At 37.7% G+C, this 17,725-nt stretch overlaps 1 protein-coding gene across 1 annotated transcript; it reads right to left on the bottom strand.

Annotated features, from left to right (window-relative positions):
- Nucleotides 1–2,005: 2,005 nt before the first annotated feature.
- LOC309705489 (nuclear GTPase SLIP-GC-like) lies at nucleotides 2,006–9,211 on the bottom strand. Its single transcript, XM_082531368.1, has 13 exons — nucleotides 8,962–9,211; nucleotides 8,235–8,435; nucleotides 7,985–8,157; nucleotides 6,586–6,640; nucleotides 6,409–6,496; nucleotides 6,202–6,323; nucleotides 4,554–4,730; nucleotides 4,310–4,464; nucleotides 4,083–4,200; nucleotides 3,880–3,988; nucleotides 3,684–3,814; nucleotides 3,466–3,547; nucleotides 2,006–3,362 (listed from the first exon to the last, which is right to left on the bottom strand). The coding sequence occupies exons 1-13, from the start codon at nucleotides 9,031–9,033 to the stop codon at nucleotides 3,298–3,300; spliced, it is 1,548 nt and encodes a 515-aa protein (XP_082387494.1). The 5' UTR covers nucleotides 9,034–9,211; the 3' UTR covers nucleotides 2,006–3,297.
- Between the last annotated feature and the right edge of the window lie 8,514 nt (nucleotides 9,212–17,725).

Raw genomic sequence — 17,725 nt, 5'->3', positions numbered from 1 at the left:
TTCTCAACGCGAGGGGGGTCGATAAGTGAAGCAGAGGGAGCCTGACCATGCGTCACACATTTGACGAGTTGGGAGTGAGAACGTGTTGCAATTAAAGGAGTTGAACTGACTAACAAATCTCAGTCACCTAAACTAAGACGAAAGTTTAGACAACATGTGATTTTTCATTAAGATAACAATTGGTTGTGTTACAAGAACAAACTCTATTTCTTGACTTAACTTAAAAATTTAAGGCAGCCCTATTTTTAAGTTGAAACAACAAGTTATATTTTACAGTGTAGGAAGGCAGCAATCCAAATACAAAAAATTACTGTTGATATCCCAGAATAGGACAAGTTCAAATCATTTGCACACATAATGACTCGTTTGCACGCATGATAAATGGTGTTGGTGGAGCAAGACGTCATTGGTTTTGAGGAAAATTAGGCCACATCTAGTCAAACTAGTGTGCAAATCACTTGTATGTACTCCAGGATATCTACAGCAGCTTTTTGCCTATCCAAATAAGAAACTTCTTTATTCTAACAAAAACCAAACAAACAAAAAACAACCTTGGTGTGTGCCACTTGTGCCACAACTCTCTGGTATCTGCATTAATTTCAACACTTTCTGTAGCATTTCTAACTCTACACATCTAAATTCAAATCACTTGGTTGAGTGACAAAACGTTTCTCCCACTGAAAACGCTACATTCAGATGAACAGAATCCACCTTTTGGAATTTTCCTACCTGGATGACTCAGCATGCATCAAGACAACTCTGTTGTGACTTAATGTCACACTGAAGGGGTTTATTATTGTCATGTCCAGGAAATAAAGTGTTTCAATCACCTATATGGTCACAGGGGTATAAAACCAAGCGCCTAGACATTTAGACTTATCCTACAAACATTTATGAGACCAGATCACCTTTGTGATGAACTGACTTTGAGACCTATCCCCTCCATCACAGACACACACTGCAGTACCAGTCTCTGTGGCCAGACAGTGGCTCAGAGTTTTTGTTTAGGATAACCAGGTGTGGCATTAACCCGACCCGACGACGTTCAAAACACTCGTTAACACCTTTTATTGCACACTTTTTTCACACTGTTGCCGTTCAGCTTTCCAGCTGCCAGCCACACACCACCACCACCAACAACAACAACAACAACAACAACAACAATAATAATAATAATAATAATAATAATAATAATAATAATAATAATAATAATAATAGCAAAGAGAGCACAGACTTTAAGCCGGCGAGGCATAATTGACGATGCCACTGCAGGTGCATCCATCACCCCTGCAGCAGCACCGCAGACCACGCCCTGTTATACCAGGTTTCATATTTGCATGGGCAAACAGCTTCTTTGATTCCCTGAAATATGAAGTACAAATGATTTGGGAACATGATGTCCTCCATCTCCTTTTTCCAGCCACATTAAAGCCAATGTCCTGTTCCACCCACTGCACACACCCAAAGCAAACAACCTCGTGCAAACAGAACACACCATATTTAGTCAGAAGAAAAATTAAGCTTAAACCACTTGCTGAACACAGGCCATCTGATTGCCTGATATCATACCAATAATCTCAATCTAATATTCTCTATCAGTCAATATTTTCTTTGTAATCCTCCTTTTCTCTATTTTTTTGCTCCATGTTATCGTTTCTGTTGAGAGAATTCACCTTTTGGGACCTTCATTTAGAAACTCCATTTTGTGTTTACTTGTATTATTTTTTTGTCTAATGTTTTTATTTGTTTGCTGTTCTGAAACACTGAAGGGTGACAAACACAAAAAAGTAAGAAATCGGGAAGGGGGAGCACTTTTTCACACCACGACATGTTGGTCTTGCAATGCAAATTTTTAATGGCTTTAGGGTAAAAAAATCTTATGTAAAAAATAAAAAATTTGCTTGCACTTTGGATTTATTGAACAGTATACAATATCAAATACATGCATTCTTTTAGAATCAGTACACATAAGGAAGCAAGAAAACTAAATATTATAAAAGCTGCATCACAATGTGGAGGAGTAAAAATCCAGATGTGTGACTCCAACAGGAAGCAAAATAAACAATCTGACCACTAGTGAGCTTTATTAATTGATAAATTGTCAAGAGAGCTCTATAAATCCTTGTCGAGGAGGAGATATTATTATAGCAGTATAATAATCAAAACATATGTGTGGCTCTAACAGTTTGTTATGCCAAAATAAAAAATATAAAAATGAAAAGAACACTTATAATTAACATTTAAATGCTCTATGCCACAAGCCTAGTTTTTATAACCTAGTTCTTCAACAACTGTCTGTCACTATAAATTATGAGATGTAAATATCTTTATTTCACAAAGGAGGGTTCAGTGTATCCTAATCCTGTATACTGAAGGAGGTAAAAAAAAGGAAGCACTGAAGTACCTTTCCCGAGCATTTTTAAAAATCAGTCAGCTTTTATAACGACATTACTGAAATAAGATTACAGGAAACATGAAAGTAAATGCTAAACATGAATGAACTGTTTCAGGATGAAAATACAGAAAAGCATTATCAGGGGAGGAAACCCGAGATAATTAATCAAGACAAAAATCAAAGCAGGAATTCAACAATATGCACAGAAATGCTTAAAATGTTAAACACCTAAAATAACAACAATAAAACAACCCTGAACCTAACCCCAAACTGTAATATATTGACAAATAATTCCAAAGCCAGAAAGAGCAAAATGGCAGGGAGATGACTGAAGTAGCTGCTGATTTCCTACAACTTTACTTACACCTAGTCTTTTGGTTTCTTTGTTAGAGTTCTGCTTTCTGGTTTCTGTGTTCCTTAGTTGCTCTGTCTCCCCTGTCTGCTGTATCCCCTTGTCAAGTCTGCGTTGCGTCTCTGTGTTATGTTTCCTGTTTTACTTTGAAGTCCGTGTCTCAGGTTAATGTATCAGGTTTTGCTTCCCCTGTCTCGTTAGCCCTGATTTGCCCCAGCTGTGTTTCCCTTCTGTCTCTAATCCCCTGATTGCTCCCTCTGTGTATTTAAGCCCTGTGTTTTCCTGTTTGCAATCTACTATGCTGTGTGTTCTGCTTGTTTATGCTTAGGTCATGTTTTCCAGTTTAGTTAGTTTTTTTTGTTCTTTTTTGCTATCCAGCAATAAAGTTGAGTTTAAGTTTGTCTCAGAGTGTCTGCACATTGGGTCCTTCTTGCCACCGTTCCTGCCTGTACATCAGCCTTCACATAACATAATCAGCACAAAGAGTTCATGATCAAAGCCCTCAGAACAATTTGTGAGATTTCAATATTTACCCAGTATGGTTATTTTTTTAATCTTGACCACCATAAAGTTCATCATAATGTTTCTTCACCACCTCAAGATGTTCTGAAACATCTAAAAACAAAGCATTTGTATTTATTATACTTGTATTGTTACCATTTGTATTGAGAGGATTCCTAATGCTAACATAAATACTTTACTATATATTTTTGTTTACCTGGCAGTAAGCAGGCCTCAGTCTTGAGTGAGTGTTTAATGGATTTCTTCATGGTTTCCTCCAGTGTCGTCAGGACAGTTTCCTAATTTATCATCAAAAACTTTGTTACTTTTTACAGAGGCAACTATTGAATCCAAAAATAACTGGACAAGAGACAAACTTTTGGTTTGATATGTGCTTCAAGACTGATTGGGCATTTTTGTACATACGTAACAAACCTTCAAATCGTTCAACTGCTTCAGCATGACATTTTTTGTATCTTCAAACATGTACTTCTTTGACTCCACATGTCTCTCAATAGTGTCCCTCATCCTCTTCAGGGTGCCTTTTCCTGTAAATGCTGCTGCTTCTACAAGGACACAACAATTGTCATGCACAGTTGAATAGAAATACCTTAATTCATATCTTTCTTACCTTTATAGCATTCTTTCATGTTATTCTTGATTGTCTCTGTCAAACTGTTGTAGATAAATTTCTTTTGTGCGAGGATGGTTTTGTTGAGCTTTGTCTTCACTTTTTTTTCCTTAGAAACATGAAATATGGATTAACATTATTGAAAAGATGATTTTCTAATAACAGATAAGCTAACAAGTCAATGATTAGGGAAGTTCTTTTACCTCTGTCTTCAGAAATGTCAGTTGCAGTTCGACATTTTTGTACTTTTCAATCAATGAATCAGTGCTGAGTGAAAACGCATCAATGGCCCCATTGAAATTTCCACATTTTAGGTTGTTTCTGAATGTGGCAAAAATAATGGCAGTGTTAGCAAGCTTATAATACAGTGCGATTTGTATACATGTATTGTTGTACATATTGGTGCTCTTCAGAATTAGATTATTCTCACGGGAAGGTCTTTCTGAATTTTTCATCAATGCTTTCAGTCAAACAAGACGCTAATATCATGTTGAGGTCTTTTTGTTTCCCTTTTTTTGGTTTCTGGACGCCATCATTCCTAACTGCATACTTTAGCGTCATGTGAAAAGCTCCGCCACTCGTTTTCTGAAACAAAACAATTTCTATTTCATTTTTTAAACACATGGTTACAAAGTGTACTGAGGTTTTGATCTAACTGTAATTAAAATACATACACTGGGGTATAAGAAGGACTTCAGGTTTTTTTCACATAAATGTAGAGATTTTTCAACCCCCTCACTTAGGCGTTGTTCAAAAGCTTTTGTAATTTTTTCAATTGCTTTTCTAACATCATTAAGTTGGACGCTTAATTTTCCCTCAAGGAGGTCATACAGATCATTTTGTTGTTCAACCTGAAATAAAAGAAAGATCATTACTTAAAGCAGTAAAACAAAACATTGTTCTTTACTCATTTTAGAGAATTAGGTTTTGGATAAGTTCAGTCAGATAAGTCTGTCATCATTCGTCTGCCTCTGTCTATTCTTTATATCAGTTCTATTTTCCCACACTATTGACCTCATTACTCTAGTCCAATCATTTTTTTGCCTTCTGCAGGCCAATCAGCTTCTGTTCTCTGTGCTTTTATCTGCTCTTCTGTCATTCTGCCTTTCAGACTTTCATTCATGCAACTCGCCTCCTGTCCATCTTCACCTCAACCTTAACTCAGAGCCCAATCCAAACTACCATCTTCACTACGCCAAGAAACTAGACTCTTGGGGTCCTGTCCTAACTCCCATCATTTCTGTGCCCTCATTGGAGTCTAATTGGTAAATAAATATTTCATCAAATTCTGTTTCTCAATAAATACTATTCAGTTCTTCCAAATTATCTCTCCTTATTCAGTCCCTATTCTTTTTTTTATTGAAAGTTTTGTAATTATGACAGTCACCCACATGAAGAAAACAAAAACAGCAAAAAAACCCCCAAAAAAACACACAAAAAAATCCCCAGAAAAACAATCAACCAAACAAACATAATACGCACTGACAATAACATAATGGCACAGTGAAACCCACAGATCTGCCCGGTCTGGGGGAGCTCCCCTCCACCTCTTTACAGGTCCCATGTCGTCAGGTTTTTGCTATTGTCCACGCAGCACTTTACAGTCCATCCCTGATGATATTCGGAAGGGTATTTCCAATCTCTTTTATGAGCTACCTTATAAAAAACCGTGACCACGTCCTTAGCAGACCTTCCTTCTTCCAGTAGTTGTGTGAAAATACTTAGTTAAGCTCTTATATAACCCACCACCCCTCATCCCACATTACCTTCAACAAATCTCTCCCACTTCCTCCAGTTTTTATGAAATTGGTCCATTTTGAGGTAGTTAAAAAAAAAAAAAAGTAAGTTTTTCCATTCTATATATTTCCTCCATTATTCCTATCGAGTCTTTCTTTGTTGGGGGCTCTTTCTCCAGCCACCTCCTGGTAAGCGCTTTTTTGCCCGCTCCCAACAGGATGTTTATCAAATATTTGTCCTTTAAGGAGGCTGCTGATGGGATATCGCCCAAATACACAGTACAGAAATCCAAATTTAATTTGAGACCAGTCACCAAGTAAATTGATTCGACCACTTCACTCTAGTATGGTTGGATTATTGGGCATTTCCAAAATATATGAAAATGATCTGCCATGTTTTCCCCACAGTTTCTCCAGCAGTATTCAGTCACTATTAATAAATTATCACATAGATTTATGATGTCCAGCATCCCACATTTTCAGTGAATGTGAGGATACCTTACAATACATTAATACACATTAGTGGCTATGAACATTTTTATTTTATGACCTTTAAGAAGAATGAGGCTTTATTGCCTGATCTCACCACTTCTCTGCTTCTGGCTCCTTGAATCAAAGACAGAATCCCATGAGCTCCAGACACATAGTTTAATGTCTCTGAATGAGCGTCATTCAGATTTTTCAACATTTCCTTAAGTTTTGGTATTTCTGTAAAAAAAATTGAAAAGAAATATAAATCTGAGCAATAAATTTTCTGTCGCTGTATGTTCATTCATAAAGTGACTTAACCTACCATTGACATCTGGATTTACATTCTCCCCTTTGTGGAACTCTTTGGAGCTCACTGTGAAGACTTGGAAACTATCCTCACTGAAGTGATCCTGAGAACATTTTTGTTAGTCAGTTTTTACTTTTCAGGCAGTTTTAGAAGATATTTGTTTTAGATTTTGCTGTCAGATTAAAAATTTACCTTAATTAATTTCCGCTTTTTGAATTCATTCTTCACTGCATTCTTGACTTTGTTTCTTTTAGAAAGGAAATAAAAATTGGATGCAAAATTATTTTATTGTTACTGTAATGCAAAATTCAGATTATTCTCATTTAAGGTGTAAGCATTTATGTGCATAGTTGTGGCACCGTAATGGAAACTTCCACCAAACAGTCTAAAACTAGATGAACTTATTTCAGCCTCAGTAGTTGAAGAACACAACTCCCTTTGCAGGTGCTGATAATGCCAAGAGCACCCAACAACATACCCATTGTTCAGTTAGGTTTCATAGCGAGCTGCGTGATGTGTGGTATGATCAGTTTGTAACTTCCTGCATTTTCTTGAGAATACATAAAGGAGCAAGAGCTCCACTTCTGTTTCAGGGACTGCATAACGGAGCCTTGTTGTGTGTACTCTCTCATGCATATGCTAATAAAGAGTGTTGATTGTAGCCAACTGTGTCTGCAGACTTTGTTAATTAAATATTCACCACAGTATTTATCTAATTAGAAACTTATTAAAACAGATATACAGAAATTTTTAAATTTATAATTGTAAACATATTTTTAAGAATAATATTCATCATATATCATGATATTAGGAGTTATATCTGATAGAATGTAATATTAATAATGTCTAATAATGTTGTATTAGATAAAAAGAAGTAATTGTTGGGTCTGTGTTTCACAAGCCCCGCTAGTTCTAGAGACTTATTCATCATGAAGAAAACAAGACAGTCAGCGATCGATCGATTTTCCTTGCAAGGGAGGCCTCGTCTGTGTCCACCACGAAAATGACCCCAAATCCGGCCTCCTCCCGCTGCCTTTTATTGAGAAACGGTTCACACAAAACACATCACAGCAAAGCAACGCCCACATGGTTCCAAGACAAGGCATTGTATGTATATGTGTGAATGTGTGAACTTCTGTATGTAAGTAAGAATGTGTGTGTCTGTGTGTGTCTGTGTGTGTGTGTGTGTGTGTGTGTGTGTGTGTGTGTGTGTGTGTGAGACCTCCTGCTGGGCAGGAAGCTTACATCAAAAGAAACCCTCACAAGGATGTGTCTATAATAAAAGACTACAGCCCCCCACCCAGAACCTTGAAAATCTGGGGAGGGGGACAGTGGAATTCCTTTTGTAGAGATGACAAGGATAAAAATGGCAACATTCAACAATTCACTCTAACAGTAATATTAGCATACCTCTAAAATGATACATAATAGTTCTTAAATTAATTTGTCATTTTTCTGAAAGAGTGGCCTACTACAATGGGAGAATTTAGCTTCTGTTGTAATGGACATCCTCACTCTTAAAAAAAAAAAAAAAGTGAAGTATATTGTCACCGTGTGCATCTGTGCCAAACTTTTGGCATATTTGACTTACATATCATCTGGTTTTTCATTATCTGACTTGGTGCAGATGAAATGAATTTGCTGACACTCACCACCATTTCCCAGCAGGCTACTGGCACCTTCCAGGATCTTCCAGGCTTTTTTTTCTGAGGCTGCTCGATTCACTTCAGTCACAATCCACACAGTTGAACAACTGGCAACAAACTAAAAAGGAAATAAAAGCATATAAATTATAAATAACTGATGCTTCGAAGAAAGATGACATGACTTCAGTGAATTACCTCTTTCCACAATTGATCTCTGCTTCTGTTAGAGTCACCATTTCCAGGAAGGTCCACGAGTGTGACGTGATGAAGAAAATCATTGTCTGGCACTTTGACAGTCACACACTTCACAAGCGGCCAGTACCACCTCTTTACTTCTTCTGTCTCATTTGACTCACTTCTTGTATATTTCACCAATTCTTCAGACAACCCTTCAGCCTGCAAAAAAATAACAGTATGAATACAAGACAATTTAATGTATGTGCTCATAACAAAAAATGTAAAAACTGCATGAAAAGAAGACAGGAAATCAAACTAAGAAATAATATCGCAATACATGCTATCAACACATTTCTTGAAAAATGTATTGATAGCAATGTTGAATATTCTTACACACTAAAAAGAAAGAAAGAAAGAAAAACTACACACAAAAAAAAAAAGACATATTCCCAACATTTATCTTAGCAATAGACTGCTGTAACATCTCCTTCACCGGCGCTTTGTCTCTGTCTACACTTTCCAAATAGGGAGGTATTAGATAGCATGGACATCATCTTCCTACTGAAAAGATGCAGCTTTAATGCAGCTAACTGCTGCTTTAATGACTTCCTACTACTCTCTATATGATGTTCATAAGCCACACACTGATCTTCCTTGAATCTAATGTATGTTTTAAACTGCAAGTATTCCTATATTCTAGAAGAAGAAGTGAATTTTATTTTGGTCTGTAGTACTGCACACTTACTGAGTCACTTTTCAAAATTTTTATTTCGGAATTTAGAAACTCTGGAATATCCACAAAATATCCTTTCTCCATGAGGCTGAGAGTGGATTTTTTTCCCCAACCTTCTCCATACAGCGCTGATAACTTTCCATTAGGGTCAAATAGATCATCATCATCATCATCATCATCATCATCATCATCATCATCGTTGTCATCATCGTCGTCATGGTCGTGGTTGTCTTCAAAAACCTGTCTTAGTGATCGCACCTCATCTTCCCAATCCTTCCAAAAAAACATCTTAATTTTAGTAAAGCAGTTTTTGCAGCTAGATTGTAACACATAAATTTTCTTTAAGAATCATCATATTCATATTTCATTCTACCTTTTTTGTAATGAACTCAATGTGTGCCTCATACTTTGATCCATTGGTAGCCTCCACCTTTATCATTACTGAGGTACATGACTTGACACTTCCAGAAGGCAACAGGCCCTCCTTATTTATGACGGCATTGATTAAAGCGCTCTTTCCAGCCCCAGTTTTACCAAAGACACCAACCAGGTGTCTCTTTTCTGTCTCCAAATCCTTGATTTTATCCCTGTTGAAAGAGTTTAAATATGGATTCACTCACCCATTCTTAGGAACATTAAACTTAAAATGTGGCAAAATCAGAAAGATTTCCAAAAGGTTGATTCTGTTCATCTGGACTTGGCGTTTTCAGTGGGAGAAACGTTTCATCACTAATCCAAGTGACTTCTTCAGTTTCAGCTGACTGCAGGTTTCCTCAGCCTTATAAACTAGCCCACTGAATGAACAATGGGCTGTGAGGTCACTTCCTTAATCATTAATATGCAAATTGTCATGACCATTTATCAACAACCACTGATCAACCAATGGGATCTACTTACCTGGATGGTTGAGATTTCTTTTTGAAAATTTGTTTAAAAAAAAACTATTACAATGCTTAGACTTGATATTTATAATTTCACGTCTCTGAAGACTACATGTGTGGAAAAACATGAAATATTAATCAGTATTCAAAAGCTACTGATCACCTCTGAAGTGTGAAATGATGGATTCTGGTACAATTCACCTTAACAATGGAATGAACTGAATCACAGCTCCATGTTGAGCTCTGACAGAGTTTAAATCTTTATACCAAATTACAGCAAAATGTTCCTCCAACTGTTTCTTTTTGCAAACACTTACTTTCTAGATTTTTTTTTTAATTTGCCTTCCTAACCTTTCTGAGACATAGTGACATCAAACACAAAACTACCCAATTACTTCTTAAAATGGTGCATTTTCTCAGCTTAGGAATTTGATATGTTTTTGTGTCCTGTTGTCAATAAAATATTAGAGTACGAGATTTCATGAATATTGTTTTTATTTTCATTTTACAGACTGTCCTAACTTTTTTGGAACTGGTTGGAACAATGTCCAACAAAAAAAGGAAACCTTTATTACTCACTTTAGGAAAAGTTTGAGCTTGTCACGGCCATGTAGTCCTTCACTGACATGTCTCATTATCTCTTTGACCTCAAACAGTATTTCTTTTTCTGTCAAAGTGAAAGTAAAAACTAATTAGTAGGAAACAGGAAGCAGTGTAATGCAAAATGTGGCCCACTGATATTCAAAAACAGTAAAGAGTGTGGATTTTACAAGTTCATACTATAGCTATTATATAAAAAAAAAAATGCATATTAGTACTTTTCAAATACCTGACTGTGATCCTGCTGCACAGTATTGTCGTTTAGGAGGTGGTTGCCATTGGCTGGACTCACCCTGAAAATGATCTGAGTTTCTCTTTCCTTATTGGATAAAAAAAAAATCTTTCAAGATTGAAAATTGTGATCACGGTGTATTTTAGATGCTGCAAAAATGATAAAAATAAATACATCAGATGTATTAATATGAGAATGAGACAAATATTTCTCACTTTTTTCACTTATGGATGGCAAATCCTGAGGATAAATGTAAATATTTGACTTTCGTATTTGAAATTAAATTACTACACATGTATGCATATCTGAACTTATACAGGAAGCCATCGCAACTGTACAGAAACAGTTTGTTCTTTAGCAAACTGCGATTAAAAAAATGGAAAACTTTCATATTCTTACCTGTTAATAAACATGATTACATGAGTCAACTTTCCAGCCTCATTCAGTGCCAGTGACACAGACCTTGAGAACAGTTGGTGACCACCCCATCAATGGCAACCACCAGCTGTCAGGGCAGGGGTAGGCAACTCCAGGCCTTGAGAGCCGGTGTCCTGCAGGTTTTAGTTGTACTTGATCCAACACAGCTAATTTAAATGACTAAATTACACCCTTAACATTTCTTTTAGTTCTCCAGAGGCCTGGTAATGAAGTAATCATTTGATTCAAATGTGGTGACCCAGGGTGATATCTAAAACCTGCAGGACACCGGCTCTCGAAGTCTGGCGCTCCCCACCCCTGTGTTAAGGTAAAATGTGTATTAGGTATCAGGTAACTACATCAGTTGTTTAGTAGTGATGTTCGATTCGTGAACGAATTGTTCAGTACTCGAGAATCACTTTACTGACTCGTGAATCATGATTCACAAGCCCAACTGACTCACTGACTCATCCCTGTTGCTGTTAGCAAACTAATTCCATTAGTAGAAATATATCTAGCTTATAATTAAAATTGTGGGGGGAAAAAAACAACAGCCAGTTTCTTAACAAAAGCATTTCTGCTCTGAACTGGAAGAAAAAACCTTGAGTAGAAACCTCACATCAAGAAAATAGCTCCTTGGTTCACTGTAGCATTGCTCAGCTAACATGCTAACAGCACATTTGAGTTACTCACCCCCTCCCTTGCTGTGCTGAATCGTAGAGTAAGCGAATCACTCAGGACTCACCCCCTCCCTCCTGGCTCACCAACATTAAGGTACATTAGCGCCCCCTGGTACACAGCTCAGTGTCCTTCAGTTAGCTTTGGAAATTCACATGAATGTATTCACACACAAAAACAGCTGATTGTTATGATGAAGAAAAGAATAAGTAGCTGTAGTTAAATGTAAGCCACAAGAAGCTCAATTGACAACATGTAAAAACATTTCTGTGCCTAAGTACTCTGCCTTTGTTGTCTGTCATGTTTTAGCATGCATATATTTAATATCAAGTGCTTATAGCTGTAAGTTGCACACAGACAGTCACATAATGTAGTTGTTCTGAAAATACAATATTTTAATGTATATGATTTATTCCTTCAAGGGCTTTAATTACCAGTTCGTGCATTGTTTTGTTCTTTATGCTGAGTGTACTATAAAATGTATAGTACTCCAAGTCTGAGTCGTATCAGGGTGTTTTAGTATTTGGTTTAAATGCCTAATGAAACGGAAAAAAGATAAATATCTGTGTTTACACTCTGGCATGCTGTTACATTAATGTAGCTTCACACGACCACAGATGCACAGCCGGCATTCAGTGTGGACTTTGTTTCAGAAATGACTGTAGAAAAATAAATTTACAAGACCAAGAAACAATATAAGACATTTTAATGAAATAGTATTTCTGAAATATAGTGTGAACTGATGCGTTTACTGCAGCACCACGCTGACTTCATATTTGTGCACTTGTAGCATTCAGCATTGATGTTTTTCTCCCACATTGCTGTGTGTGTCTTTTAAAGGATGATTTATTTCATTTAAAATGTCAGATTGTCTTTTTTCTTCAATGTCCAGAATAAAATCTGAAATTATTTAAATTTTCATGGAATTTAATTCATGATACAGTTAAATTATAACCTAGCTAAACTAAGCTAACTATAACTTAGCCATAAGTTTTTGACATGAGCTTCTTTTCTGTTGTTTGCTTTACCGATGTTTCATGACCCAGTAAATACGTTCAGCATGGTTTCAAACAAGGATCCTACTTAGATATTTAATTCTGGCCCATGATAAGGTAATAAAGCCAAATATTAACAGTGGTCATGTTTATTTTTCATAAATCTCTAAAAATAATTTACTGTATTTACACATCCTTTTTTTGATGAAATTGACTATATTTTAATCTACTCTGAATACCACCACAAATCCAGAGTGAAGAAGGAGACCAAACAGATTTTTCTAGGCATATTTACAGCAATAAGACTTTAATTATAATAATTTTTATGTTGCAGGATACAAACATTCTTGAGCAAATCAATTTGTATTATATTCAACAGACTTGCACACATTCCAACATTAAACAGAATAAGTCTCATCATTCATTACACAATAAAATGTGGTAATATGAAGCTTTGTGATCCATTTTCTCTGTAATAGTAATCTGTGTCAGGATGCAGCTAAACCATATTCATCCAGTTGGCCTGGATTTTTAGCCTGCATGCAAAAAATGTTTTTATGTCACAATAACATGAATTTCATTTCGAAAAGAGGCACAACTGCTATATATTATAAATACATGGTGAATACAAAGTTAAAAAAGGCAAGCTTGTGGCTGTTTACAAATAATTGCATAATCTACAGTACGTGTCTCCTCTATATGCAAAAAATACGTAATAGTAATGAGTGATATAATCCTACATTGTGATATAATCCTACATTGTGATATAATCCTACATTGTGATATAATCCTACATTGCGCTGACTACATTATCTCCACACTGTCACACCAAAAGAAAACGTAAGCCACAGATCTCGCACACATTTGAACAAAATGGCTCCAAACTGCTTTAAAAAAGTTAAATATGCGTAATTTTTCTAAGATTGTGCAAGAAATTTTGTTTTTCATTTCATCTACTGTCATCAACATAAATAAAGGTTTTTAGTTTCCTGTAGTTAAAACAGCCATTTGCCATGACAGACAGCGACATAGCTGTGCTGGAACTAGAATACCTCTCATATGAGTTTGGTAAAGACACCAGCCGACCATCCACATATATGCATTTACACCTAACATCTTTCAAGAAGAAGGCTTTGAGTCAGTTTTCACTTCCACAAAGATATTCTGTGATGCACTGTCAGGAATCATCTAGCTGCCCTCTGCATCATCCATCCATCCGTCCGTCCGTCCATCTTTTTTCACTTATGCGGGGCCGGGTCGTGGGGTCAGCAGCCCAAGCAGAGAAGACCAGACCTCCCTCTCCCCAGCCACCTCCTCCAGCTTGTCTGTGGTAAGACCAAGGCGTACCCAGGCTAGCCAAGAGATACAATCTCTCCAGCGTGTCCTGGATCTGTCCCGGGGCCTCCTCCTGGTGGGACATGCCCAGAACACACCTCACCCAGACTTGCACACATCCTTGTAAGATGCCCGAACCACATCATCTGGCTCCTTTCGAGGTGAAGGAGCAGCGGCTCCACTCTGAGCCCCTCCTGGAAGGGAGAGGCCAGCCACCCTTCGGAGGAAGCTTATTTCCGCCTCTGGTATCCACAGTTTTGTTCTTCAGTCATAAGCCACAGCTTGTGACCATAGGTGAGGGTAGCGACATGGATCGACCGTTTGAGAGAAATTGAGAACTTCGCTTTTACACTTAGGAATAAAATTATTAAATAAAGTTGTCATGGTGATTGTTATGTACACATTGCAATTCTGCTCATTAATTAGTTGGCACTCTGTGTAATGAGGGTTGTTGGGAAATCAGTTTTACCCCAGTTCTTTTTATTCCTCGAGCATCCAGAGATGGCACCGGACTCAGTAGTCATTTTCACAAAATCTTTATTCATCTTCATTTAAGCATGCACTTCTAGAAGGGAAGACGAGGCCGGTGTCCCTCTCCAAAATCTTCACTCCTTTGTCTGTGAAACACAGTTTTATAGAAGCGACCCCATCATAAACCCCCCCCACGGTGGGCCGCAAACTCTGTGTCTGTCTATGTGCACGAGCACATGAATGCCTACATGTGCGCGTTCCCTAGTGTCTATGTGAGTGCTCGTGTGTGACTGTGTGCACATGAGTGATTGTGCGTGACAGTTAAAACACTGTGGGTGTAGGTAACTCCCTAGAAGTCATAAAACCCCTCTCACTTCCAGACCACAGGTATCCAGTTACAATGTTGAGACCCCCCCCCCCCCCCCCCCCCCCCCCCATACATCCTCTGGGGAATTTCCACTCAGCATTAACTCTTCTCTGTTTTACTGTCACAGCTCAAGTGGGGGAGGGGTACAATCTACTCCTAAGTTCACGACACAATCAGCCTTTACTATATTGAGGGCAGTGTCAGTGTCTCTACAACAGTTCTACATTCTATGATAACACATTTCTAAACTCTAAATCAGCTAAATATTCTACAGGGTCAAAAGCATCAATTCAGTGCTAAGCTTGAATTGAATTATTGAGACTGACATAATGAGCTGTAGAGGGATTTGCAAACATGCAAAAATTCTGGGCCAAGCGAGTCTGAACAGAATGTCCGGACTTAGATAATAATAAGAATCAATAGGCAGTGAATTGCCAGCTAATATTAATACAGCAAGGCTAGAGAGCGAGGTGTTTTTCTTTCTCTATTTTGTTTCTTGGAAAAGGAGCAGATGCAGACAAGGTCAGATGTGGATAGAGTGGGGGAGAAGATCCACTCGGGAGACAGCAGAACCGGACACGTTGTTTCCCAGAAGAAGTAGTCATAATAACACTTGTTTTTGTTGTGGTATAAAATTGTAATACCTGCTTACAGGCTCATCATTTTTGTGAAGCAGACCTCTGGTTCACATTGAGGTCTAGCATGCTGAAACTTCAAGTGCTGAAATGAATTTAATCTTTTAAAAGACCGTTTCTCTTTCTTTAAGGAAGCAGAGGAGAAAGACTAACTCCAATACACTCAGCTCTCTCTTCACCAAGATGGATTGGTACAGCTTCTGCATCACTGCAGCCGCAGCACCAATCCGTCTGTCAGTCTCCCGCTCCCCTCTCCTATCACTCGCAAACAAGATACTTAAATTCCTCCACTTGGGCCAAGAACTTGTCCCTGATCTGGAGTGGGCACTCCACCCTTTTCCAGCTGAGGACCATGGCCTCAGATTTGGAGGTGCTGCTTCTTATTCCCACCACTTCACAGTCAGCTGCAAACTGTTCCAGTGTGAGCTGGAGGCCATCACTTGATGAAGCCAACAGAACCACATCATCTGCGAAAAGCAGAGATGAGGTGCTGAGACCATCCAAGTGAAAGTCTTCCATCACTTGGCTACGACTAGAAATTCTGTCCATAAAAATTCCGAACAGAATCGGTGACAAAGGGCAGCCCTCGTGGAGTCCCTCATCCACCGGAAACAAGTCTGATTTATTCCTGGCTATGTGCACCAAGCTCTTGCAACAGTTCTACAGTATAAAGATTGAATGGCCCGTAGCAATGGGCCAGACACCCCATACTCCCGAAGCACCTCCCACAGGACACTCTGAGGGACATAGTCGAATGCCTTCTCCAGGTCCACAAAACACATGTAGACTGGTTGGGCAAACTCCCATGGATCCTCCTCAAATATCATTAGTTGGATAATTCTGTTAATTTATGTTGATTTGAAGAAATGTTAAAAATAGGTTTCCAGCAACATTGTGTGATGAAATTGTGCAAAGAGTATCTCAGTTATCATAGTTTTTGAAGGAAAGATTTAAAAATTATTTGAAATGACAGTTGTTGTGTCATCTTTGGAGTTGCTTTACACAACAAGTAAACTGGAGTTTATTTTGTTGATGATGTAGTCATCATCTGCCTTAGATTGGCCTCTCGCCCAATGGTAGCTGCTATAGGTTTCTGAAACCCTTGATAAAGATAAGCGTCAGAGGATGGACATAGTTATCATTAACTGATTAGGCCTGTGGTAAAAAGGCTGCTTCTCTGATAGACGACAGAAGAACTCGTGATGAAGTGAAAAGCCTACTTACTCTAAAGTGAGAGGCCATTCCTGTCTGAAAGGTTTACAAGATAAATCTTAAGGGTCAAGAGATGATTAGTTTTTCTTAACTGGCTTGGCACATTTGTCCAAATATTTTTAGCTCCCTCAACTGTTCATCAATGCAGTAAAACACCATGTTTAACCACAAAAAAACTCCAACTTAAATAAGCAATGTTTTCATGTCAAATAATAAGTAATTGTCACAAAAACAAGAGGCAAATCTGTGACTATGTAAAACATCATAAATAAAATATAATAAGGACAAAAATAAAATACTGATATACAGAAAATGTCCTTAGTTTTAGATTGTAGAGTAATTTTTGGGTAGTGTTTAAAACTACAGTAGTGTGAAAACGTATTTGTCCCCGACCTGATTTTCTTTTTTTTTTCTTGTATGTTTGTCACATTTTAATGTTTCAAATCCTCAAACGGGGGATTTAGGAAGGAACGCTGGTTTGAATGGGGAGTCGAGGAGGGCATTTACGTGAAAAGGCAAAAATCATCTCTGAATCGAGGAGGGGGTATAAGGGTACATCTTTCGCCATCTTACAATGCTGTGATTGTAGACATTCCCAAAGTCTGTGATTGGTACTCAAGGCAACTAATCAATGGTCATGACAATTTGCATATTAATGATCAAGAAACTGACCTCGCAGTCCATTGTTTATTCAGTGGGCTAGTTTCAGTCCTTGTGCAATGTGCTGTTTATAAGGTTGGAGAAACCTGCAGTCAGCTGAGACTGAAGAAGTCACTTGGATAAGGATGTTTCTCCCTCTGACGCTACGTCCAGATGAACAGAATCAACCTTTTGGGACCTTCATTTAGAAACTCCATTTTGTCTTTACTAGTATTATTTTTGTTTGACTTTTAAATTTGTTTGCTGTTCTGAAACACTGAAGTATGACAAACAAGAAAATAGGAAATCAGGAA

This window comes from Aulonocara stuartgranti (genome assembly GCF_965226115.1).
Source record: "Aulonocara stuartgranti genome assembly, chromosome: 4".
Lineage (NCBI taxonomy): Eukaryota > Metazoa > Chordata > Actinopteri > Cichliformes > Cichlidae > Aulonocara > Aulonocara stuartgranti.
This window is presented reverse-complemented; position numbering and strand designations above follow the sequence as displayed.